Genomic DNA, 24,609 nt, shown 5'->3' with positions numbered 1-24,609 from the left:
ATGCCAGTGACTTGTTTTATAGGGTAATTTTGAATATTGGAATGATATTTCCTCAAAATTTTGTGCTGTTCACCATGGGGAACTAGAGACATGAAACACTTTTAAGTTTAATCTGAATTATTAACATATTCTCTACTTTCTTAAGTCTACCTGGCCAATAAAACAACAGATCAAGTTCTGGTTTATAGTGTTTACCAATTACCCTAGGTGTAAATATTTCTATCTTGGCCAATTTCAAGCTACAACACGATGTCTATGAATATGGAGTTGGGAAGATATGTGCAATAGCATACCATTGTATTCTGTTTCCACTGAATAGATGCAATAAATGTAAATAACCTCTAAAGCACAGATAATAGTAAAATAATTAGGAAATGAGGATTTTTTAAGTATTTTTTTTTTTTAGGAAAACAGCTTTATTGAAGTCTAAACTACACATATTTAACATGTACAAGTTTTGGTACATGTTTATAGCCATGAAATTAAAGGTTTTCTTGGGCTTTTTGTAATCTCTTCCTCCTTACCCACCTACCCGTCTTTAGGAAACCACTGATCTGCTGTCACTCTACATTTGTTTACATATTTGAGAATATTACATTAATCTGGGAGCAGCTTAGGTAGGTCAAGGTTGAGAATCCCCCATGAAATTGCAGGTAAGCTGTCTCTGGAGCTACAATCTCAGGAGACTTGCTGGAGGCTGGAAGATTCAATTCTAATCTCTTTTCCATGGCAGTTGACAGGAAGCTTTAGTTCCTTACCACATGGATCTCTCCATAGGGATGCTCGTCACATGGATTCTTTCAAACAGAGAAAGTGATCCAAGAGCAGGAGAGTCTACCCAAGAAGGAGACCAGTGTCTTCGATAACCTAAAATTGGAAGTTACATGTCCTCACGTTTTCTGTTTTATACGGGCTTTACAGATCAACCCTTGTAAAATTCTTGCCCAAGGGCAAGAATTCCAGGAAGTAGAGATTTGGGGTTCTTTTTAGAGTTTACCTGCTACAATCACATTTTACCTTGTTTTAAAGTCTTTTTTTTTTGAGACGGAGTTTCAGTCTTGTTGCCCAGGCTGGAGTGCAATGGTGCGGTCTTGGCTCACTGCAACCTCCACCTCCCAGGTTTAAGCAATTCTCCTGCCTCAGCCTCCTGAGTAGCTGAGATTACAGGCATGCACCACCACGCCCAGCTAATTTTGTATTTTTAGTAGAGACGGGGTTTCTCCATGTTAGTCAGGCTGGTCTCAAACTCCCAACCTCAAGTGATCTGCTTGCCTCAGCCTCCCAAAGTGCTGGGATTACAGGCGTGAGCCACCGCACCTGGCCTTAAAGTCTTTTAATGGTAAATTGCATTGATTTTCAAATATCAAGTGAACTTTTATATTTTGAGGGTAAATCTACATTTTCTTGATGTGTTATCCTTTTTTTGTATTGTTGGTTTTGATTTGCCAAAATTTTGTTGAAGTTTCTATATCTATGTTCATGAAGGATATTGATCTGTGGTTTTCTTGTAATGCCTTTGTGTGGTTTTGGTATCACTATAATAGTTTCACCAATTAAGTTGGAAAGCATTCCTTATGCTTCCACTTTTTTGGAAGAGTTTCTGCATTCTAAGGTTTTCTTCCCTGAATGTTTGGTAGACTACACCACTGAAGCCATTTAAGCCACAGTTTGCTTTGTAGGAAGGTTTCTAATTACAAATCTGATTTTAAAAATAAATATAGGGATATACACTTTTATTTATTTTTCTTAAGTGAACTTTAGTGGTTTGTGTCTTCAAAGAGAGTTTGTTCATTTTATTTACCAGATTTATTGGCATAAATGGGTTCATGATTTTCCTTTCAATATCTGTAGAATCTGTCATGTCTCTTATTCCCAATCTGGGTAATTTATGTGCTTCTTTGTAACTTGATAATCCTTGGCTAGAGGTTTATCAGTTGTATTGTTCTTAAGGCTTTTGGTTTCACTGATTTTCTTTACAGTTCATTCTGTTTATTTCATTGACTTCCATTTTAATCTTTATTATATAATCTCTTCTGCTCATTTTGCATTTCTCTTCCTTTGTTAGTTTTTTAATGTGGAAACTGATACTCTTATTTTTGGATATTTTTTCTTTTGTTTAATGGGTTTACCTAACCCATTAAACCTAGGGTAAACCTAGCCTTCAGTTCTGACAATTTTCTCCTGTATTTTCTTCTGAACATTTTGTACTTTTATATTTTATATTTTAATCTGTGATCCATTTTGAGTGAATTTGTATTTAAAGTATGGGATTAAGTTGATGTTCACTTCTTTTGCCTATGGATGTTCAATTGCTCCAGCATTATTTGTTGAAAAGCCTTATCTGCCTTCATTTATTTGCTTTTACTGGTTTGTCAAAAATCAGTTGGTTATATTTCTTTGCACGTTTCTGGGTTATCTATTCTGTTATTTAGACCTACGTTGTTTATCCCTCCCCAGTACCACAGTCTCTTGTATCCTTAGCTACATAATAACCCATAACATCAGACAGGGTGATTCCCCCCAGCAAAGTCTTTAAAATCTGTCCACATTGACATCAACAGACACATTTGTTAGCGCCCTAAGAGATCCCTTCACTGTCAAGGCTTTGGTAACCTCTTCTCATGTGTCCTTGAGTCTCTAGACCACCTCTGATGGCCAGAAGTTTCCCAAGGGCTGCTGATACAAGAAACTGCCCTTCTCAAACTCATGCTATGCCTCCATTAAAACAAACTGACTAACTACATACTAGGCTTTTCTAGAAATAGAGACTTTCACAGACCTAATACTTAGCTGCCCATTTGTTTTGAGTCAAGAAACAGCAACCTACAAACTTGGCATGGCTACCGAGGCCTCCTTAATACAGGATAGAGCCAAATCTGGGCCTTCTGGCGTATTCCATCTACAGGAAAGGTGGTCTCCTTTGTCCTCAGTCTCTTGCCACATGCCATGGTACTGGAGGAAGTCACCCCCTCTCCTAGACCAGTTGGCTACCTGGGGAGACCCTTGGGATTAACCAAGTAAACAGCAATAGCAGTTTGCAGACCATATGAACGACACTGCCAACCATCATAAATATTGATTTTTTGTGTGTTGTTTTTTAAATTAGTGGAATCTTGCTACTTTTGCTGTGGGCGGCAAGCCACCCAGGTGCCGAGGCAAGAGACCGAGGACACGAGCTGTTCCAATATAATAAAATATAAAACAAGAATAGTCATACCAGATATAGATTTTAGATATGATTATATATGAATATCATTAATCATTAGTTGGTAGTAATTACTCTTTATCCCAATATTATAATAATCCCCGCTCTATAATCATAACCTAGGAAAAACCAGGCCATACAGAGATAGGAGCTAAGGGGACATAGTGAGGAGTGACTAGAAGACAAGAGTGCGAGCCTTCTGTTATGCCTAGACAGGGCCACCAGAGGGCTCCTTGGTCTAGCGGTGACGCCAGCATCTGAGAAGATGCCCGTTGCTAGGCGGACCGTGGTCTAGCGGTAGCAAAAGGTGTTAAGGAACAACACCCGCTACTTAGCAGACTGGGAAAGGGAGTCTCCTTTTCCCCGGGGCAGTTTAGAGAAGACTCTGCTCCTCCACCTCTTGTGGAGGGCCTGACACCAGTCAGGCTTTCCCACAGTTATCCGGAGGCCTAACTGTCTCCCTGTGATGCTGTGCTTCAGTGGTCATGCTCCTAGTCCACCTTCATGTTCCATCCTGTATGCCTGGCTCTGCCTTCTAGATAGCAGTAGTAAATTAGTGAAAATACCGATAGTCTCTGATATGTAGAAATAATGACGTAAGCTGTCTTTCTCTTTGTCTTCTCTCTCTGCCTCGGCTGCCAGGCAGGGAAGGGCCCCCTGTCCAGTGGACATGTGACCCATGTGACCTTACCTATCATTGGAAAAGACTCACATTCTTTACCCTGCCCCTTTTGCTTTGTATCCAATAAAAGCGCAGCCAGACATTCAGGGCCACTACCGGTCTCCGCGCATTGGTGGTAGTGGTCCGCCGGGCCCAGCTGCCTTTTCTTTTATCTCTTTGTCTTGTGTCTTTATTTCTACATTCTCTCGTCGCTGCACACAGGGAGAGACCCACTGACCCTGTGGGGGTGGTCCCTACACTTTGCATCTTAGACAGGATGTCCCCAACAGTCAACACAATTGGCCAAACTTCAGGCAGTCATCTTAGCACTGGATGACCTGGTCAACAAATGGCCTCATCTTCACATTTATTGCAAACTATCGGGCCATTGCCTAAGACTTGTGCACTTCAGAGTAAAAACTCTAGGAATCTCCTACCTTACAGATACCTAAAATATAAATGTAAATCACACATGTCTCTAGATACACTATGGCCACAATACAAGGCCAAATAACTCCTTATTTCCTTCAGTGTTACATATTACTGATAATAACAAAGGCACACATTTCACTTCCCAGAATACACAATTCTGGGTTCTTGGTAAAGCTATCCAATGGAACTCTCATGTCCCTGATAGGTGCCAGATAGCCAATTTATTCTATTTTATTTTATTTTATTTATTTTTTTTTTTTGTGGAGACAAGGTCTCTTTACATTGCCCAGGCTGATCTCGAGCTCCTGGGCTCAAGTGAACCCCCCACCTCAGCCTCCAGACTTCCCATTTGAACTGTGCCCAGCTCAGATGCCCAGTTTGAGGTCTCAATTTTTCTTTCTTCTTTTTCTTTTTTTTTTTGAGACAGAGTCTAGCTCTTGTCGCCAGGCTGGAGTGCAGTGGCATGATCTTGGCTCACTGCAAGCTCTGCCTCCCAGGTTCATGCCTTTCTCCTGTCTCAGCCTCCTGAGTAGTTGGGACTACAGGCGCCCGCCACCATGCCCAGCTATTTTTTTTTTTTTGTATTTTTTTTTGTATTTTTTTTTTGAGACAGAGTCTTGCTCTGTCGCCCAGGCTGGAGTGCAGTGGCGCGATCTCGGCTCACTGCAAGCTCCACCTCCCGGGTTCATGCCATTCTCCTGCCTCAGCCTCCCGAGCAGCTGGGACTACAGGCGCCCACCACGATGCCCAGCTAATTTGTTGTATTTTTAGTAGAGACGGGGTTTCACTGTGTTAGCCAGGATGGTCTTCATCTCCTGATCTCGTGATCTGCCCGCCTCAGCCTCCCAAAGTGCTGGGATTACAGGCGTGAGCCACCAAGCCTGGCATTTTTTTTTTTTTAAATAAGAATGTAGGTTCTATTATCACCATTTTAAAACAATGCTGTCAGGTGATAAGTGTAGTGCCTAATATCTAACTGGCTGCAAGGCAGTGGAATAACAATGATGACAGTTAACGTGAGTGCCATGGCTAAAGGCTTTCATTACATTGTTAACTGGTTTTAAAAAATAATGATGAATTATTTGAAGTTCAACAGTGGTTTAGGAGGTACAAGGTTTTTTATTCACTTGTTCATACAATCACATTAGAATAAATACATCATATAAAATCTCATGCTGTCAATGCTGTAACCATTAAGTAATAATGTTTCCCACTTTTTCTGAATGGTCCACCAGTATAAATATTGGTATTACAAACCTAGAAATGACAAACGAAGATTCTCATGTTTTCTGAATTATATTATGAATTATCTCATAAGAAAGATGAGAATATACCTGCCAATATTCTTCACATTTGAAAGTTTCCTACCAGCATAAATTCCCTGATGTTCAACAATGTTTGAGCCATACACGAAGCACTTCCCACATTCCTCAGACTCTTAGGGTATAACACTCATATGCTTTCTCAGATGCACTTTAAGGGCTGAACTGTATCTAAAGGTCTTCCCACATTTTTTACATTTAAAGGGTTTCTCACCAGTGTGTACCCGCTGATGTTCAGTAAGGAATGAATTAAGTCTAAAGGCCTTCCCACATTCCTTACATTCAAAAGGTTTCTCACCAGTGTGAACACTCTGATGTCCAATAAGTTGTCCATAAACAGTAAAGGCTTTCCCACATTTGTTACATTCATAGGGTTTCTCCCCAGTATGAATTCTTTGATGCTGAACAAGGTATGAGCCAGAACTGAAGGCCTTGCCACACCCCTTACACTCATAGGGCTTCTTACCAGTATGGATTCTGCCATGTTGTACAAGGTACGAGGCTCGACTAAAATTCTTTCCACATTCCTTACATTCATAGGGCTTTACATCAGTATGAATTTTCCGATGCTGTGTGAGATGTACGTGCACTCTGAAGGCCTTGCCACATTCCTTACACTCGTAGGGTTTCTCTCCAGTATGAACCCTTTGATGTACGGTAAGCTGATGGCGACTAATAAAGACTTTGCCACATTCCTTACATTCATAGGGTTTCTCCCCAGTATGGATCCTCTGATGCTGAACAAGGTATGAGCCAGTACCAAAGGCCTTGCCACACTCCTTACATTCATAGGGCTTCTCGCCAGTGTGAAGTCTTCCATGTTGAACAAGATATGAGGCACGACTGAAGGTTTTCCCACATTCCTTGCATCCGTAGGGCTTTATCCCTGCGTGAATTCGCTGATGTGCATGAAGGAAGGAACTAAGTCTAAAGGCCTTTCCACATTCCTTACATTCAAAAGGTTTCTCACCAGTATGAATACTCTGATGTCGAGTAAGCTGTCCATACACAGTGAAGGCCTTCCCACACTCCTTACATTCATAGGGTTTCTCGCCAGTATGAATTCTCTGATGCTTAGCAAGGGGTGAGCTAGTGCTAAAGGCCTTCCCACATTCTTTGCATTCATAGGGTTTTTCACCAGTATGAATTCGCTGATGTTGAACCAGGTACGAAAAGGTACTGAAGGCCTTCCCACACTCCTCACACCCAAAGGGTTTTTCACCAGCGTGAGTACTCTGATGCCGGGTAAGCTTTCCATATACTAGAAAAGCTTTCCCACATTCCCCGCACTCATATGGTTTCTTCCCAGTATGAATACTCTTATGCACTGTAAGTTGATAGCTACTGCTAATAGTCTTTCCACATTGCTTACATTTGAGTGGCTTCTCACCAGTGTGAATTCTCCCATGCTTAACAAAGGCTGAGCCACTGATAAAGGCCTTACCACATTTCTCACATTTATAGGGTTTCTCACCAACATGCAATCTCTGATGTATGGTGAGTTGATGTCCATTACTAAAGTTCTTCCCACATTCTTTACATCTGTTGGGTTTTTCACTACTATGTATTCTTTCATGTTGAACAGGCTTTGAGTCTTGACAAAGAGTCTTTCCATATTCCCGACATTCACATGGTTTCTGTCTACTTATTTTCTGATGTAGAGCAAAAGATGGACAGTTTTCAGAGGTGGGCATTTCTTTACGGCCAATTGTATCATCTTCCAACTGCAAATCTGAAAGACAATTTAAAAAATATCTTATTTTTCTATATGAAAAAAAACTCTAGGGAAGAAAAGAGAAAAACTGAAAATAACACCAACTAGAAATAAATAGCTCAGTAATATTAAAACACCATTATGAAATTCAAAAAAAAAGGAATGCAGAGATTAACAAGTATTTATGTAAAATAGAAAGGTTGGTGATTAGTGAAACAGTTTTCATTTAGGTGTGGATAAAAATCTTTGAAGAGCCTGTTAAAAAATGGATGTTCAAGCAGCATCCAGGCCCTCTGAATCAGATATAGGGGAAGTTCCTGGGCATCAATACTGTCAACCTTTCCAACAAATGTTTCTGATGCAGAAGAAATTTTTATAATCCATATTTTATTGTTCCTTCTAGGGGTTTCTTGTGGTGCTTACATTAAAATCCATGTATCTTTCCACAAATAATATGGTCCCTGCTCACCTCTCAGACCTCATATCAAGACACAACTCTCACTGTCCCACACTGACCTAATTTCCCCTTTTAGCACCTTGACGTTCTTACAAATTTTCTCACCTTTTGGTTCCATGTGCAGGTGGCATCATCGCCTAAAAATCTTCTGGCATGTTTTATTTGTAGACTGGAGATTTCTTATCCTATCCATGTTTAAAATAAAATGTCACTTTATCAGGAATACGGTAAACTGCTAACTTTGTCTAAGGACGTCCATGTCTTTATTTTCTAGCATAGCACTTCATTCTTTTTTTTTTTTTTTCTTTTATTATACTTTAGGTTTTAGGGTACATGTGCACAATGTGCAGGTTTGTTACAGAAGTATACATGTGCCACGTTGGTGTGCTGCACCCATTAACTCGTCATTTAGCATTAGGTATATCTCCTAATGCTGTCCCTCCCCGCTCCCCCTACCCCACAACAGTCCCTGGAGTGTGATGTTCCCCCTTCCTGTGTCCATGAGTTCTCATTGTTCAATTCCCACCTATGAGTGAGAACATGCGGTGTTTGATTTCTTGTCCTTGCGATAGTTTACTGAGAATGATGGTTTCCAGTTTCATCCATGTCTCTACAAAGGACATGAATTCATCATTTTTTATGGCTGCATAGTATTCCATGATGTATATGTGCCACATTTTCTTAATCCAGTCTATCGTTGTTGGACATTTGGGTTGGTTCCAAGTCTTTGCTATTGTGAATAGTGCCGCAATAAACATACGTGCGCATGTGTCTTTATAGCAGCATGATTTATAGTCTTCTGGGTATATACCCAGTAATGGGATGGCTGGGTCAAATGGTATTTCTAGTTCTAGATCCCTGAGGAATCGCCACACTGACTTCCACAATGGTTGAACTAATTTACAGTCCCACCAACAGTGTAAAAGTGTTCCTGTTTCTCCACATCCTCTCCAGCACCTGTTGTTTCCTGACTTTTTAATGATGGCCATTCTAACTGGTGTGAGGTGGTATCTCATTGTGGTTTTGATTTGCATTTCTCTGATGGCCAGTGATGATGAGCATTTTTTCATGTGTTTTTGGCTGCATAAATGTCTTCTTTTGGGAAGTCTCTGTTCATGTCCTTTGCCCACTTTTTGATGGGGTTGTTTTTTCTCGTAAATTTGTTTGAGTTCATTGTAGATTCTGGATATTAGCCCTTTGTCAGATGAGTAGGTTGCAAAAATTTTCTCCCATTTTGTAGGTTGCCTGTTCACTCTGATGGTAGTTTCTTTTGCTGTGCAGAAGCTCTTTAGTTTAATTAGATCCCATTTGTCAATTTTAGCTTTTGTTGCCATTGCTTTTGGTGTTTTAGACATGAAGTCCTTGCCCAAGCACTTCATTCTTTGGTTTCCTACTGGTTTTCTTTTTCTTTTTTTCTTTGAGATAGGATCTCACTCTTGCCCAGGCTGGAGTGCAGTGGCACAACCACAGCTCAATGCAGCCTCAGCCTCCCAGGCTCAGGTGATTCCCTCCCACCTCAGCCTGCTGGGTAGCTGGGACTACAGCTGTGTGCCACCATGCCTAGCTAATTTTTTTGTAATTTTTATAGAGATGGGGTCTTGCCACATTGCCCAGACTGGTCTCCAATTCCTAGGCTCAAGTCATCCTCCCACTTCACCCTCCCAAAGTGCTGGGATTACAGGTGTGAGCCAATGAGTCCAGCCTCCTATACAAAAGAAATAATAGTAATAAAATATCTCCATACAAAGAATGATATTTTATAATTCCAATGAGAATTATCATTTGTTGTTAAAACCATGACAAGATATACTGCTAAACTGAAGAAATGTATACTCCTTGAGAATAAACTAAGATCACACAGATTATTGTTTAGTCACAAGGAGAAACATAACGTGGGGTTGGACCATTATCCCTGTAATCTAGTAGACAGTCTTTGAATGAGGAGCACAGCCAGACATTAGATGTCTCCTGATAAGATACACATTGCCTCCTTTGATATATTGAGACAAAACTGTTTACCACCTTTTAAAATATTACCATATTATTTGATAAGCCCATAGGATGAGATCACTGGGGCGGCCACTAAAGCACTGGGTTTGTACATAAAAACCAACTGCAAAACTGGATTAGATATGTTATCTCACTGAACTCAATATCTGCCTTTAGGATGGTTCCTGTTATCTCCCAGGATCATTGTGGCCCATTCATCCCCCTTGTCAGAAAAAAGAGACCTTTAGATAACTTAATTCAAAGAGGAGAGAAACTGGACCTTAGTTTGTGGCAAAAAACTTCAGTCAGGCTGGGTGCAGTGGCTCACACCTGTAATCCCAGCACTTTGGGAAACTGGTGGGCAGATCATGAGGTCAGGAGTTCAAGACCAGTCTGGCCAACATGGCAAAACCCTGTCTCTACTAAAAATACAAAAATTAGCTGGGCATGGTGGCGGGCACTTGTAATCCCAGCTACTCGGGAGGCTGAGGCAGGAGAATCACTTGAACCTGGGAGGTGGAGGCCGCAGTAAGCCAAGATTGCACCATTGCACTCCAGCCTGGGCAACAGAGTGAGACTCCATCTCAAAAACAAAACAAAACAAAACAAAACTTCAGTCACCACTGAAAGAGAACTTTGGACTGTTTTCTTCTACCTCCGAGCCTTTTAATGTCATGCTACACAAGAGGACCCTCAAAATGGGGAGAACCACATTAGCACTGTAATCCAGATAACAGATCTGGACAATGTCACAAAGACACAAATTCATGTTCATGAAACTGGATAGGCAACTGGTTCAAAATCCATTGTTTAGAAAAAGTACCATGCCTTCCAGGCAAGAAACATTCTCATGAGAAGAATGTTGTACTCACATCTTTAAAGACCTCTGAAATCTTTAAAAACTCTAAAATGATTCAAGACACAAGAAATCAGGAAATTAGATAATTGGGATAATTCTTCTATATCTGGTTCTGTGAGCTCTTTGGATTAGGGATGGGATCTGTTCATGTGGTTGCATTTGGGTACAAGTCTTTGATCCTGGCCTAGAAGTGAACTATAAATTCTGATTGTAACCATTCTCTTAGGATTTGTCTATACTCTAGGGTTCAATGCCTAGAGTCATAAATGCTATTGTGCAACCATTTTCTTGTCAAACAATCCAAATGATATTCTTTTTTTTTTTTTTTTTTTTGAGACGGAGTCTCACTCTGTTGCCCAGGCAGGAGTGCAGTGGTGCCATCTCAGCTCACTGCAACCTCTGCCTCTTGGGTTCAAGTGATTCTCCTGCCTCAGCCTCCCAAGTAGCTGGGATTACAGATGTGCACTACCACACCCAGCTAATTTTTGTATTTTTAGTAAAGACGGGGTTTCACTATGTTGGCCAGGCTGGTGTCAAACTCCTAACCTCAGGTGATCTGCCAATCTCGACCTCCCAAAGTGCTGGGATTACAGGTGTGTGCCACTGTGCCCAGCTCCAAATGATATTCGAAATAAAAGAATAGAAAAAAAACTTTTGGAGGTTGAAATGCCATAGTTGTGTACATTTGGATAATCATGGTCCCAAGAAGATAATGGCCTATCTTCAGATAAGGCTGAAGCATGACCAAAAAAGAGACAGGGGACACTGAGAACAGAAATCAATGAAATCCCGTATCTCTGTGTTAAAGAAAACTGAGACCAGCATACTTCCCCAAACCTGTCTTAACCTTCAGTATTCTATCAGGGCCCATTTTTAGTTTTTGAGTTTCTTTTTCGAGCAATTCTAACTATTTGTAAGAATTAGTATTTCATGACTTTTAGTCTTTCTTAAAGGCCTTCAAGAGAACAAAGAGAAAACTTACTTATTTTCAAAATATACTAAATTTCATTCAATTTTACAATTAGGGCTCTACTACACCTTTTTATAAAACTACAATCTACTACGAGACAGTAATCTTATTTTTTCCAGTAAGAATCATGTGTAAGAATAAGTTTCCTGGGAACATTTTTCTGTCTTATCATCCTAAGAGTTATTTCATCATTATTTATCAATTATGCCCAAGCACGTGAAAAGAGAAAGACTAAATAAGAAAGTGGATGAACGATGGCACTGCCTAGAAAGATGATGCAGTAGTGAAATAAATCAATGCCATGCCATCCTTCCGTATCCTTACTGTGTTGCTCGAAAACCTGCACACCTTTGAAAGCTTGAAAAAAGTCTGGACACATCACCTGCATGTCTTTTTTAAAAAAAATTAGCTTTTAGGCTGGGCATGGTGGCTTATGCCTGTAATCCCAGCCCTTTGGGAAGCCAAGGAGGGTGGATCAGTTGAGGTCAGGAATTTGAGACCAGCCTGGCCAACATGGTGAAACCCCGTCTCTACTGAAAATACAAAATTATCCAGTGTAGTGGTGCATGCCTGTAATCCCAGCTACTCCGGAGGCTAGTGCAGGAGAATTGCTTGAACCTGGGAGGCGGAGGTTGCAGCGAGCTGAGATTGCGCCACGGCACTCCAGCCTGGGCAACAGAGCAAGACTCCATCTGAAAGAAAAGAGTAGAGAGAGGGGAGGAGAGGGGAGGAGAGGGGAGGGGAGGAGAGGGGAGGGGAGGGGAGACGAGACACTGATAGGTAAGTTGCATGTGGACTGAGTGGAACTCTAAGTCCCTGATGGGAACTCCATACTCTGACCTTCCCTAAATGTAGAATCTCTTTTAAATGGCACGTCTTCTGTGGGGACCTGGAAACCATGCCCGTGGAATTGCTATGGGTACTGAGTTCTGTGAAGTGCTTGTATCTTCTTTAAGTCGTGGCAGCTCGCCAACTCACCTGGTGTGTGTCTCATCTTTCTGCACCTTACTTTTGGAGGGCTATGCAAGTGTATCCTGCGTGAACCACTGTAAGGATGCAGCCTGACAGAACAGGTGAGGCTGCCCTGCTGGCAAGCTGGGGTTCCTGCTATGGCATTTCCTAAACAGATAGAGCCAAGACAACCACAGGCAGTCTTAGTCTGAATGCGCAGTTGAGCCTAAGATGAACCTCCGGTGGGCACTGCAGGTGAAATGGGTTTTTGTGTGTTGGACTATCAAGAATCATATCCTTAATTCTTAGTACCTTCTGAAGTATTTAGGAATAAAGTCTTGCAATTGCACAACTTAAATGGTACAGCAAAAAATTTTTATATATACAGATATAGAGCAAAGTGGTAAATTATTAAGAACTAGTGAATCTAGGTGAAGATTATCATGGAGTTTTTAACTCAGTTGGCAAAATGCAAAAAAAGTTCCCAAATTCAGACTTTTAAGAATGGTATAATACTTCTAGATATTAAGAGATATTATAAAAAAAAAAAAGAAAATCCTCAAAGTAATATAAGGAGACTAATAGGATACAAGGTGTATTGGTTTGAACAGTATCCCCCAAACTCCTCTCCACCCAGTACTTCAGAATGTGACCTTATTTTTATTTTTATTTTTTATTATTATTTTTAAAAATCTCTTCAGAACCAAATGCCTCAAGAGGACTGCTGTGCTCATTCTTGGCACTGCCTTGCCTCCCATTCTGTTTTTACCAGACCAGTCAGGCTTTCACCCCTAGATGCCCCTGAAAATTTCCTCCTTTAGCAAGGCTAAATATTGTGGTCAGACTGGGCGCCATGGCTCACACCTGTAATGCCAGCACTTTGGGAGGCCGAGGTGGGCAGATCACTTGAAGTCAGAAGTTTGAGACCAGCCTGGCCAACATGATGAAACTCCACCTCTACTAAAAATACAAAAATTAGCCAGGCATGGTGGCAGGTGCCTGTAGTCCCAGCTACTCAAGAGGCTGAGGCAGGAGAATCACTTGAACTTTGGAGGCAGAGGTTGCAGTGAGCCAAGATTGCACCAGTGCACTCCTGCCTGGGCAATAGAGTGGGACTCCGTCTTGAAAAAATATATATATATATAGTGGTAATTCTCATCACTGCTTAGCTTAGTTCACTTTTCAGGTGATCGTTCTTTTATTTTTTTTTTCTTTTTAAGAGATGGGGTCTTGCTCTGTCACCCAGGCTGGAGGGCAGTGGTGTGATCATCGCTCACTGCAGCCTCGAACTCCTACGCTCAAGCAGTTTTCCTGCATCAGCCTCATGAGTAGCTAGGACTACAGGGGCATGACTCCATGCCTGGCTAATTTTTAAACTTTTTGTAGAGATGGGGGGGGGGGGTCCTGCTATGTTGCCCAGGCTGGTCTCGAACTCCTGGCTTGAAGTGATTCCTCCTGCCTTGGCCTCCCAAAGTGTTGGGATTATAGGAATAAGCCACTGTGTCTGGCCTACTCTTCTATCTTGAAACACTTTCTTCATTTGTCTTTGGTGGCACCACTTTCTGGTTTTAATTCTACCTTAAAAGAGGCAGTCTCTTTTGCAGCCTCCTCTAGAAGACCTCTAAATGTTAAGAGTAGTCACTACTGGCTGGGTGCAGTAGCTCACACCTGTAATCCCTGCACTTTGGGAGGCCGAGACAGGTGGATCACCTAAGGTCAGGAGTTCGAAACCAGCCTGGCCAACATGATGAAACCCCATCTCTACTAAAAACATAAAAAATTAGTCAGGCATCGTGGCAGGTGCCTATAATCCCAGCTACTCAGGAGGCTGAGGCAGGAGAATCACTTTAACCAGGGAGGCAGAGGTTGCAGTGAGCTGACATCACGCCACTGCACTCCAGCCTGGGCAACAAGAGTGAAACTCCATCTCAAACAAAAACAGAAACAAAAACAAAAAAATAGTCACTACCTGCATTGACTCTCTAAGGGACCTCAGCCAGTGCCATGGCTTTAAATAGCAGCCAAATGCCAATGAATCCCAATTTTTTTTTTTTTTTTTTTTTTTGAGACAGGGTTTTTCTCTGTTGCCTAGGCTAGAGTGCAGTGGTGTGATCATAGCTCACTGCAGCCTTGACTTCTTGGGCTCAAGCCATCCTCCTGCCTCAGCATCCCAAGTAGCTGGGACTACAGGTATGTACCACCATGCATGGCTAATTTTTACATTTTATATAGAGATGGGATATCCCTATGTTGCCCAGGCTGGTCTCAAACTCCTGGGCTCAAGTGATCCTCCCAACTTGGCCTCCCTAAGTGTTGGTATTCTAGGCACGAGCCACCAAGCACAGCTGCATCCCAAGTTATCACGTGTAAGCCTAAACTCCCTGAGCTCCAGACTTGCATATTCCACAGCCCACTTGGCATCTTTGCTTGGATGAGTAGTAGTCATCTCCAACTTAACATATGGAAAGCAGACACCTTTAGATCTGCCCTGCAACTTGCCCTTCCCTCTTTACCATCTCATGTGACTGTACCCCCATTCAGCTGCTCAGCTGCTCAAATCAAACCTGTTGATCCTTCTTGATTTCCCTCTTTGCCTCCATATCCATTTACAATCCACCAACATGTTGTGGGTTTTACATTAAAATGTATGATGAAACTCCGCCTTCTCACCACTGTCCACCATTAACATCCTAATCAAAACGACTCAGACCCCCAGCTTGCACTGCTCTTGCCCCCATTCAGACTACCCACTACAAACACCTGGAGTAATTATCTAAAAATATAAACTAGGATGATGGCTGATAGGGTTTGGTTGTGTCCCCACCCAAATCTTATCTTGAATTGTAGCTCCCATAATTCCCACGTGTTGTGGGAGGGACTTGGTGGGAGATAATTGAATCATGGGGGCAGTTTCCCCCATACTGTTCTCATGGTAGTGAATAAGTCTCATGAGATCTGTTGGCTTTCTAAGGGGAAATCCCTGTCACTTGGTCCTCATTCTCTCTTGACTGCTGCCATGTAAGACACGCCTTTTGCCTTCTGCCATGATTGTGAGGCCTCCTCAGCCACATGGAACTGTGAGTCCATTAAACCTCTTTTTCCTTATAAATTACCCAGTCTTGGGTATGTTTTATCAGCAGCATGAAAATGGACTACCACAGTGGTGGAAGTGGTAGCATTGTTTTTGAATTTAAACAAATACCCCCATAAAAACAAACAGGATAGCAAAACTGTAAAAAAAAAAAAACTACAGACAACATATACAACAAAACTACATGAAGAGGTACCCTCAAAATGGCAAAATTCTAGCAGACAAAGACAAAATACTACAGCTAAGACTTGTGTGGTCTAGGCATCTGTGCAGGAAAAGGCAGAGGGGGACAATGTGGGGTGTCTGACAGACCTGAGAACCTCAAAATAACCAGGTGTCCATAAGCATAGCAGGCTGATTTGAGAAGAGCAGGTAAGACTGGGAGTGAGAATATGGGATGCCTGGCAAAGTTTAAAGTGGCTAGAGGTGATTAATCAGGGAGGGAGAAAGGTAACTGTCATTAGGTAAAGGGCATGAAAACCTTAAGGGAAGGTAGAAGAGTTTTCTCTCTTCATTTGGAGAATCTGGGTTGAAGGGTATATGAAAATTCTTAGTACAACTTTCCAGCTTTTCTGTAAGCCTGACGTTATTTTATAAAAATTGTTTAAAAAATTTTTTTTTTTTTTTAGACGGAGTCTTGCTCTGTCGCCCAGGCTGGAGTGCAGTGGCACAATCTTGGCTCACTGCAAGCTCTGCCTCCCGGGTTAACGCCATTCTCCTGCCTCAGCCTCCCGAGTAGCTGGGACCACAGGTGCCCGCCACCATGCCCGGCTAATTTTTTGTATTTTTTTAGTAGAGACGGGGTTTCACCATGTTAGCCAGGACGGTCTCGATTTCCTGACCTCCTGATCCACCCACCTCGGCCTCCCAAAGTGCTGGGATTACAGATGTGAGCCACCGCGCCCAGCCTGTTTTTTAAATTTTTTATTTTACTTTAAGTTCTGGGATATGTGTGTAGAACGTGCAGGTCTGTTACATAGGTATACATGTGTCACGGTTGTTTGCTGCACCCATCAATCCGTCATCTAGGTTTTAAGCCCTGCGTGCATTATGTCTTTGTCCGAATGCTCTCCCTCTCGTTGTCCCCCAGCCCCCGTAAAAATGTTTTATCTTTTGACCAGAGTGATGGTTACAAAGGTATCTGCCTCATAATAACTCATCAAGATGTACATTTTAATATGGTGTTTTTGGTATCTGTTTCCTATTTATTAGAATTTTCCAAAATTCAAAAATTGGAAAAATGTAAATTAGGTCATAGTTTCTAGTTACATTAGAAAATAATCCAAATTCCTGGCCAGGCACGATGGCTCATGCCTGTAATCTCAGTACTTTGGGAGGCCAAGGCAGGAGGATCACTTGAGCCCAGGAGTTCAAGACCAGCCTGAGCCACATAGTGAGACATTGTCTGTACTGAAGATTAAAAAAATTAGCCAGGTGTTGTGGTGTGCGCCGGTAGTCCCAGCTACTCAGGAGGCTGAGGCAGGAAAATGGCTTGAGCCCAGGAGTTCGAGGCTGCAGTGAGCTATGATTGCACCACTGTATGCCAGCCTAGGTGACAAAAGAAGACTGTCTCATTCAAAAACAAAACAAAACAAATAAATTCAAATTCCTGCTAACACTCTAGATTTTTTCCTCTTACTCCTCCCATTAATTCTGCCTGAACCTACTTACTGCTCCTGAAGCACACAAAACTCATTCCCACCCAAAGCATCCACATCTGCTATTCCCTCTGCTTGGCATGTCTTATATAATTACACGGCCTGAACCCTCACTTCTTGTTCCTGTCTCTGTTCAACTATTACTGTCTAAGAATATATGAATAAATCCAAATGTAAAAGAGGAGGTGAAGGCAGTGAAATTCAAAACACAGATGGAATAATGCACTGGGAAAGTGACTAAGTCCGTAATAAAATGAGAGGGAAACAAGAGGTGAGTGAGTGTTAAAATGGGTAAAGATGAAGTTCCTTTGGAGAGGCTGATGAGATATTTCTTACCCAAGTCTCAGCCTTTTTCTACCCAGGCCCTAGGGCTTTGAAGGGAAACTTCTAAACATGGCCGAGATGCACCTCCTCCCTGACAGCTGGGCTGTTTCCAGCAACGATGGCCTTCCTACCTGCCATGCTCTTACTCACCTGTGCACCATCTTCTTCCATCTTTCCTCACTATCACTTCAGGCTCTTTCCATTGTTCCAATAAGGCGATCACATGTGGTTTAGAAAGGGAATGTCCTGCTTATGAGATAAGAATGTAGAAAAGAAATAAAATATGAGTTCAAAAATACTTTCAGCTTTGGTTAAATTTGCCATAAATGAAAGGTCAAACGATATTGGCCTTTATATCTCAGAGACGAGAAGGGCAAGGGGATTCATAATTCCAGACAGGTAGAGAAAGGTTTTATTTATGTAGAGACAGAGTCTCACTCTGTCGCCAGGCTGCAGTGCAGTGTGCGATCTCAGCTCACTGCAACCTCCACCTCCTGGGTTCAAGCAATTCTCCTGCCTCAGCCTCCCGAGTAGCTGGGACTATAGGCGTGTGCCACCATGCCCAGCTAATTTTTGTATTTTTAGTAGAGACGGATTTCACCATGTTGGCCAGGATGGTCTCGACCTCTTGACCTCGTGATCCGCCCACCTTGGCCTCCCAAAGTGCTGGGATTACAGGCATGAACCACCACGCCCAGCTGAAAGGTTTTATTTGAAATGAAATCTATCACCTATCTATCTATCTATCTATCTATCTATCTATCTATCTATCTATCTATCTATTATAAATATAGATAAGTGTATACTCATTTAAATATTTTTTGTGTCTTGATAAAAAACCAGGCCCGGTGGCTCATGCTTATAATCCCAGCACTTTGGGAGGACGGGTGGGCAGATCACTTGAGGTCAGGAGTTCAAGACCAGCCTGGTCAACATGGTGGAACCCTGTTTCTACCAAAAATACAAAAATTAGCTGGGTGCGGTGGTGTACGCTTGTAATCCCAGCTACTAGGGAGGCTGAGGCAGGGGAATCGCTTGAACCTGGGAGGTGGAGGTTGCGCTGAGCTGAGATCATTACACTGCACCCCAGCTTGGGCAACAGAGTGAGACTATGTCTCAAAAAAAAAAAAAGTATGACATTGTGATTGAGAACACGGATTGTGGAACCTAAGTGCCTGGGTTCAAGTTTCTGCTACCATCACCTATGGGCTGTGTGACCTTGCGTAACTCACTTAAACACACTGTGCTTTAGCATTCTCACCTAAAATGGTTAGTACCTATAGAGTGCTTGTAAGGATAAAAATCTGTTAATACAAATGTATATTAATATAAAGAGCAGAGAACAGTGAACCAGCACACAGTAAGCACACTGTGTGTTAATAACATTATTATTATTATTTTGCTAAGATAAAAACAAAGTCTCCTTAGACATCTATATCTATAGGATACAGATTTAATTTGCATTTACTCTTAAATGCAAAGTTCAGAGATGATGAATTTTAACCACAAAATCAGATTATTTTATATGAAATAAAATGAGGTAACTTCAGTTTTAAATGATTTGCTTATCCAATCTGCCGGCATTAAGTTGTATAGGTCTTCAGATAGAACAAATCAAGACCCTTTGTCTAGCTGTTTTGCCTGCAAGGTTGGTCAGATTTTCACAGAGCATTTAGAGCAATTTAGAGCAAAAACATAATAGAAAACCTGGCCTCTTTTGTCAGTGTTTTGCAATAAACAATCTAGAATTCTAATCCTGCCACTGGATCATTTCCAACCTAACAAAGCTCAAATCGTTTCTCTGGCAACAAGAAGAAATTGTGTTCAGTTCTTAAGATAGCCCTAAAATCTGCAATGGAGAAAGTATAACAGGGAGCAGATTCTCAATTATTTGAGAGAAGTACACTTACCCATTGACACCAAGTTCCTGTAGTTCTCCAACATGACATCTCTGTACAAGCCCCTCTGGGAAGAGTCCAGACTCTCCCACTCCTGCTGGGAGAAGGCTATGGCCACATCCTCAAATGTCACTGATCCCTGAAACTGCAAACCCACATATTTCTGGTAAAATCAAAGAAAATGCTTTCAAGGTGAAAGGAGAGGGAATAAAACGTTTCAATGTAGTAAGGGAAAATAACATAACAATCACATAGGCTGGAAGCTTATGATGTGGCAAATGGATGAGCATGGTATCTGCATTTTCTGGAAGAATCCTGCTGCTATGGACAAAATGTCCTATATGTTGTAGGATATCACAATACTCCATATTTGTGGTGAAATGGATAAAATAATCCTAGTTTCCCTGTTAAGTAAAAGAGTATATACAAAGATATTGCCTGCTAGGTATCCAATGAAACAAATTCTCAAAAATGATTAGTCTCTATATTACTTTCCCTTTAAGAAGAAAATAGCTATGATTTCTTTCTCCAACTGTAGAATAAAATCTGTCTTAGAAAACAGCCATGACACAAATTTGTTGAATAACTCCTCAAGCTTCAAGTTCATTATGTCAGATCGTAAGTGTTTTTCCTTATATTAATAAACACTTTTTTCCAAAGTGACATAAAAGTTATCTTGTGGATCTGTATTAAAGGTAAGTAACTTTGCAAGGCTGAGGTGGGTGGATCACATGAGGTCAGGAGTTCGAGACCAGCCTGGCCTATATGGTGAAACTCATCTCTACTAAAAATACAAAAATTAGCTGGGTGTTGTGGCATGTGCCTGTAATCCTAGCTACTTGGGAAGCTGAGGCAGGAGAATCACTTGAATCCAGGAGATGGAGGTTGCAGTGAGTCAAAATTGTGCCACCGTACTCTAGCCTGGGTGACAGAGCGAGACTCAGTCTCAAAAAAAAAAAAAAAGAAAGAAAAAAAAAGTAATGATTTTATACTTATAAATGAAGACTGGACCAAATGCCTCAGTTTTCCCCAGTTCTGGTCATCTGTTCATCTACTACTGATAACAATATGCTGATAGTGTCATACAAGATCCTTAATACTTTGGCTGTTGTTTTTTTTAATTTTTTTTTTTTTGAGACAGAGTCTCACTGTGTTGCCCAGTCTGTAGTGCAGTGCTATGACCACAGCTCACTGCAACTTTGAACTCCTGGGCTCAAAGTGTCCTTCTGTCTGAGGGCCCCAAGTAGTTAGGACTACAGGCATGTGCCCCCATGCCTGGCTAATTAAAAAAAATTTTTTTGGTAGAGACAGGGTCTTGCTATGCTGCCCAGGCTGGTCTTGAACTCCTGGGCTCAAGTGATCCTCCCACCTGGGGCTCCCAAGGTCCTGGGTTTACAGGTGTGAGCCACTGCTCCTGGCCATTTGGCTGTTCTTGAGTTAGTGGATTAGGGTGAAAAATGACTCAGAACCAAATGCATGTTGTCCAAGTCTGGCAGGTCCCATTCCATAACAAAATTGACGTTAGTATCACTCTCAGGCAACCCAAGAAGAACCATGATATCAATGTTTCACATCATAATCACATCCCCAATCAATCTTAAAAGCTTCATTGAGCATGTTATCTCATCATATTGAGACCAATCAATACAAAATTCCATCTTATCAGCTCTGTGGAAAACTCCAAATCTTCTGATGTGCGGCCAAATGAAGCCAACAGATTGAATTCATCAAACCACAGGTGGATGTAGGAAGCTCAAATACTTCTGCCACAGGACTTCAATCTTTCACTGCTCTATCACAGCCTTTCAGCTAAGACTTACTATTTACCTGCTTAGTAATTTGCTCAATGAATTCATGAACACCGATCAGAAACGAGGACCTTGTAAGGAGGAAACGATACTTTGACATCATTCTGCCAAATGGAATCAAGTAGGCAATTAGATGGTACACTCTGATAAAGAATGCTTCAGGTCAATTAAGGAAAATAGCCACGTAATGTAAAAATCCCAGTATTTCAAGAAGAAACACCAACTTACGTGCGCCATGCTTTGAGAACTGTAAGAACTGATCAGTCTTCACTGGGGTTCCTCTATCTGAGAAGTTCAAACGCTAGAAAATCCAGAGAGAGGAAAAGGAGGCTTTAGTGTTCTCAATGACATACATTAATAAACCTTCCTGTCCCTTCATTTCAGCTTCCAAACTGTGTTACAAACACCCTCAAACAAAATTTGGAGAAGAACAGCAGAATTCAAACCCCAGTGAACTAAGCCGTACAGTTGATTGCAGAGGTATGGCACTTCTTAAGGAAGGCAGAATCAGACACAGGCTTTCCTACCAGGCCCCCATTTTGGGAATGTTGATCTAGGTCTCAAATTGGATTGCACAGTCTTCTCTTGAACAGATTCTCTTCACTTCATTCCCACGTTCTAAGCCTAAAAAAGAGTCCACATCACCCAATCCAGAGCTTCTTTAATGGTGGCAGTATAAATCTGAGGCTGGTCAAGACATGGGAGGTAGAGAACATAGGAGAAAATGACCAGGCAGCTACTAATATGGCTGTTTTCTCATCACTAAAATAGTAATAGGAATATCAGCTCCAACATGTGGTTGTCCTGAAGAATAAGAAAACCCACCCCAAAACTTAATAGAATACTTGCTTAACATGAGTTAGCTCTTTTGTTTTGTTTTGTTTTGTTTTGTTTTTTTGAGACAGAGTCTCACCCTGTCATCCAGGCTGGAGTGAGTGCAGGGGCGCCATCTTGGCTTACTGCAACCTCCGCCACCCAGATTCAAGTGATTCTCCTGCCTCTGCCTCCCTCCCGAGTAGTCAGGACTACAGGCGTGTGGTCACACCCAGCTAAGTTTTGTATTTTTAGTAGAGACAGAATTTCACCATGTTGGCCAGGATGGTCTCCATCTCCTGACTTCGTGATCCGCCCGCCTCAGCCTCCCAAAGTGTTGGGATTACAGGCGTGAGCCACCGCGTGCAACGGAGTTAGCTCTTATTATGGTAGTTCCCTCTTATCCACAGGGGCGAGATACACTCAAAGATCCTCAGTAGATGTCTGACCTAACCCCATATATACTATGTTTTTTCTTATACACACCTATGATTAAGTTTAATTTAAAAATTAGGCACCATAAGAGACTTTTATTTTTCTGTTTGTTTGAGACAGTCTGTTGCCCAGGCTGGAGGGCAGTCATGTGATCTTGGCTCACTGCAACCTCCACTTCCTGGGAGCCTCCCTAGTAGCTGGGATTACAGGTGCCCACCACCACGCCTGGCTAATTTTTGTATTTTTACTAGAGACAGGGTTTCACCATGTTGGCCAGGCTGGTCTCGAACTCCTGACCTCAAGTGATCCACCCACCTCAGTCTTCCAAAGTGCTGGGATTACAGGCGTGAGCCACGGCACCCGGCCACCATAATTGAGTAACAACAATAACTAATAATAAAATAGAACAATTATAACAACATACTGTAATAAAAGTTATGTGAACATGCTCTCTCTCTCTCAAACTATCTTATTGTACCAAATCACCTATTTTCAGATCATGGTTGACTGAGCGTAACTAAAACTGAAGAAAGTGAAAATGCCGATTAAGGGGGCACTACTGCATTGGAGTTACTACATAAACATTATACATCCTTTATTTCATTTTAATTAAAGAAACACTTTGTTTCCACTTAATTAATTTATGTATCTATTTTTTTTTTTAGAGACAGGATCTCACTCTGTCGCCTAGGCTGGATTGCCGTGGTGCCATCTCCGCTCACTGCAACCTCCACCACCTCCCAGCTTCAAGCACTTCTCCCACCTCCGCCTCTCAAGTAGCTGAGACTACAAGCGCACACCACCACGCCTGGCTAATTTTTACATGTTTAGTAGAGACAAGGTTTCAGCATGTTGCCATGTTGCTGGTCTCGAACTCCTGAGCTCAGGCAATCTACCCGCCTCAGCTTCCCAAAGTGCTGGGATTACAGGCATGAGTCATGGCGCCCGACCTGTTTCCACTTTTTACTTAAAACGTTAAGTTTCTCTGGCATGCTTTCTTTTAATTCTAACTAAAAAATTAAGAGCAACTCTTCTTTAAAAACAAACAAACAAAAAACCAACAGAAAAGATTCTCTGACATTTCAATTTCCACTGTCCCCTAGCAGCTAGAGAGAGCTACTGCGGTGGGATAATGCAAAATTGAAGAACCTTAAGCAAAGGCTGGGTCCTATTTCTGTGCAATATGGAGATTGATGGAAATGTTTACAGCTGTCATCTTGCTCTCCTTTCTTACATAATTTTGTCATTAGGAAAGTAATCTGCACAACAGATCCTTTGAAGTCCTTTTCCCTGCACTGATAATTTTCAGATGACATTGCTCTCATCTTTAAAAGGTGTAAATACTTTATACAGTTTTTTCCAAACAAGAAGAGGCTTCCTGGCAATCCCATTTCTTCCCGCTGCATGCACAAGGTATCATATCTATCGTTTCCTTTTTAAACTGAGAGTTAAAGAGTCTTTTGCTCCTTTACATAAATCAATTACAGTGATTTTTTCCAAAATAGCTCAGGTTCGCATGGAGGCCATGCACCCAGTCTTCGAGGGTGCACACCGGCCCCGTCCCACGCACCCTCCCTGACCTGCCGCTCCAGCACTCACGGGCCCAGGATCCTCGCCCGGTCCACCCAACGCTCACGCATGTCTCAGTCCGGGTTCCGCGCCGACCCGAGTCTGCAGAGTTCCCGGTGCTGTGTTCGTTTGCAGAAATTCAAGTTGCCCGGCGGGGCTGCTCCAACCTCGGAGCCGGGCGCTGACTTCTCCCTCGCTGAACTCCAAAGCTCGCTGCTGGGTCAACGACCACAATGAACTGGCGAGGTGGCAGAGGTAGAGGTCGTTCCAGCGGCCGCTGAGAAATGTAGTCTCAGGCTACATTGGCCGGATAGCAGCGGCCTGTGGGAAATGTAGTCCGGAGCCGTTACACCGCCGAGTATGCGCGGCGCAGTCCACAAGACCGCCCACCCGCGCCCGGAGACTTCTGGGCGCTGCGGTTGGGCTGAGAGTGCGCACGCGCAGGCGGTCGCC

The 24,609-nt window shown here is 42.2% G+C and overlaps 1 protein-coding gene across 3 annotated transcripts; it reads right to left on the bottom strand.

Moving 5' to 3' along the window:
- Positions 1 to 5,328: 5,328 nt before the first annotated feature.
- ZNF30 (zinc finger protein 30) lies at positions 5,329 to 24,551 on the bottom strand. 3 transcript variants are annotated; one of them, XM_032170442.2, is made up of 5 exons: positions 24,187 to 24,551; positions 21,568 to 21,640; positions 19,544 to 19,676; positions 17,784 to 17,882; positions 5,329 to 7,352 (listed from the first exon to the last, which is right to left on the bottom strand). In XM_032170442.2, the coding sequence occupies exons 2-5, from the start codon at positions 21,574 to 21,576 to the stop codon at positions 5,737 to 5,739; spliced, it is 1,857 nt and encodes a 618-aa protein (XP_032026333.1). In that variant the 5' UTR covers positions 21,577 to 21,640; positions 24,187 to 24,551; the 3' UTR covers positions 5,329 to 5,736. The 3 variants fall into 3 exon arrangements, with proteins under 3 accessions (XP_032026333.1, XP_032026336.1, XP_032026337.1); XM_032170445.2 differs by having other exon boundaries at positions 17,784 to 17,879; XM_032170446.2 differs by lacking the exons at positions 19,544 to 19,676; positions 21,568 to 21,640; positions 24,187 to 24,551 and adding an exon at positions 7,897 to 12,301 and having other exon boundaries at positions 17,784 to 17,870.
- Positions 24,552 to 24,609: the final 58 nt, after the last annotated feature.

Source organism: Hylobates moloch, unplaced genomic scaffold (assembly GCF_009828535.3).
Source record: "Hylobates moloch isolate HMO894 unplaced genomic scaffold, HMol_V3 SCAFFOLD_12, whole genome shotgun sequence".
Lineage (NCBI taxonomy): Eukaryota > Metazoa > Chordata > Mammalia > Primates > Hylobatidae > Hylobates > Hylobates moloch.
This window is presented reverse-complemented; position numbering and strand designations above follow the sequence as displayed.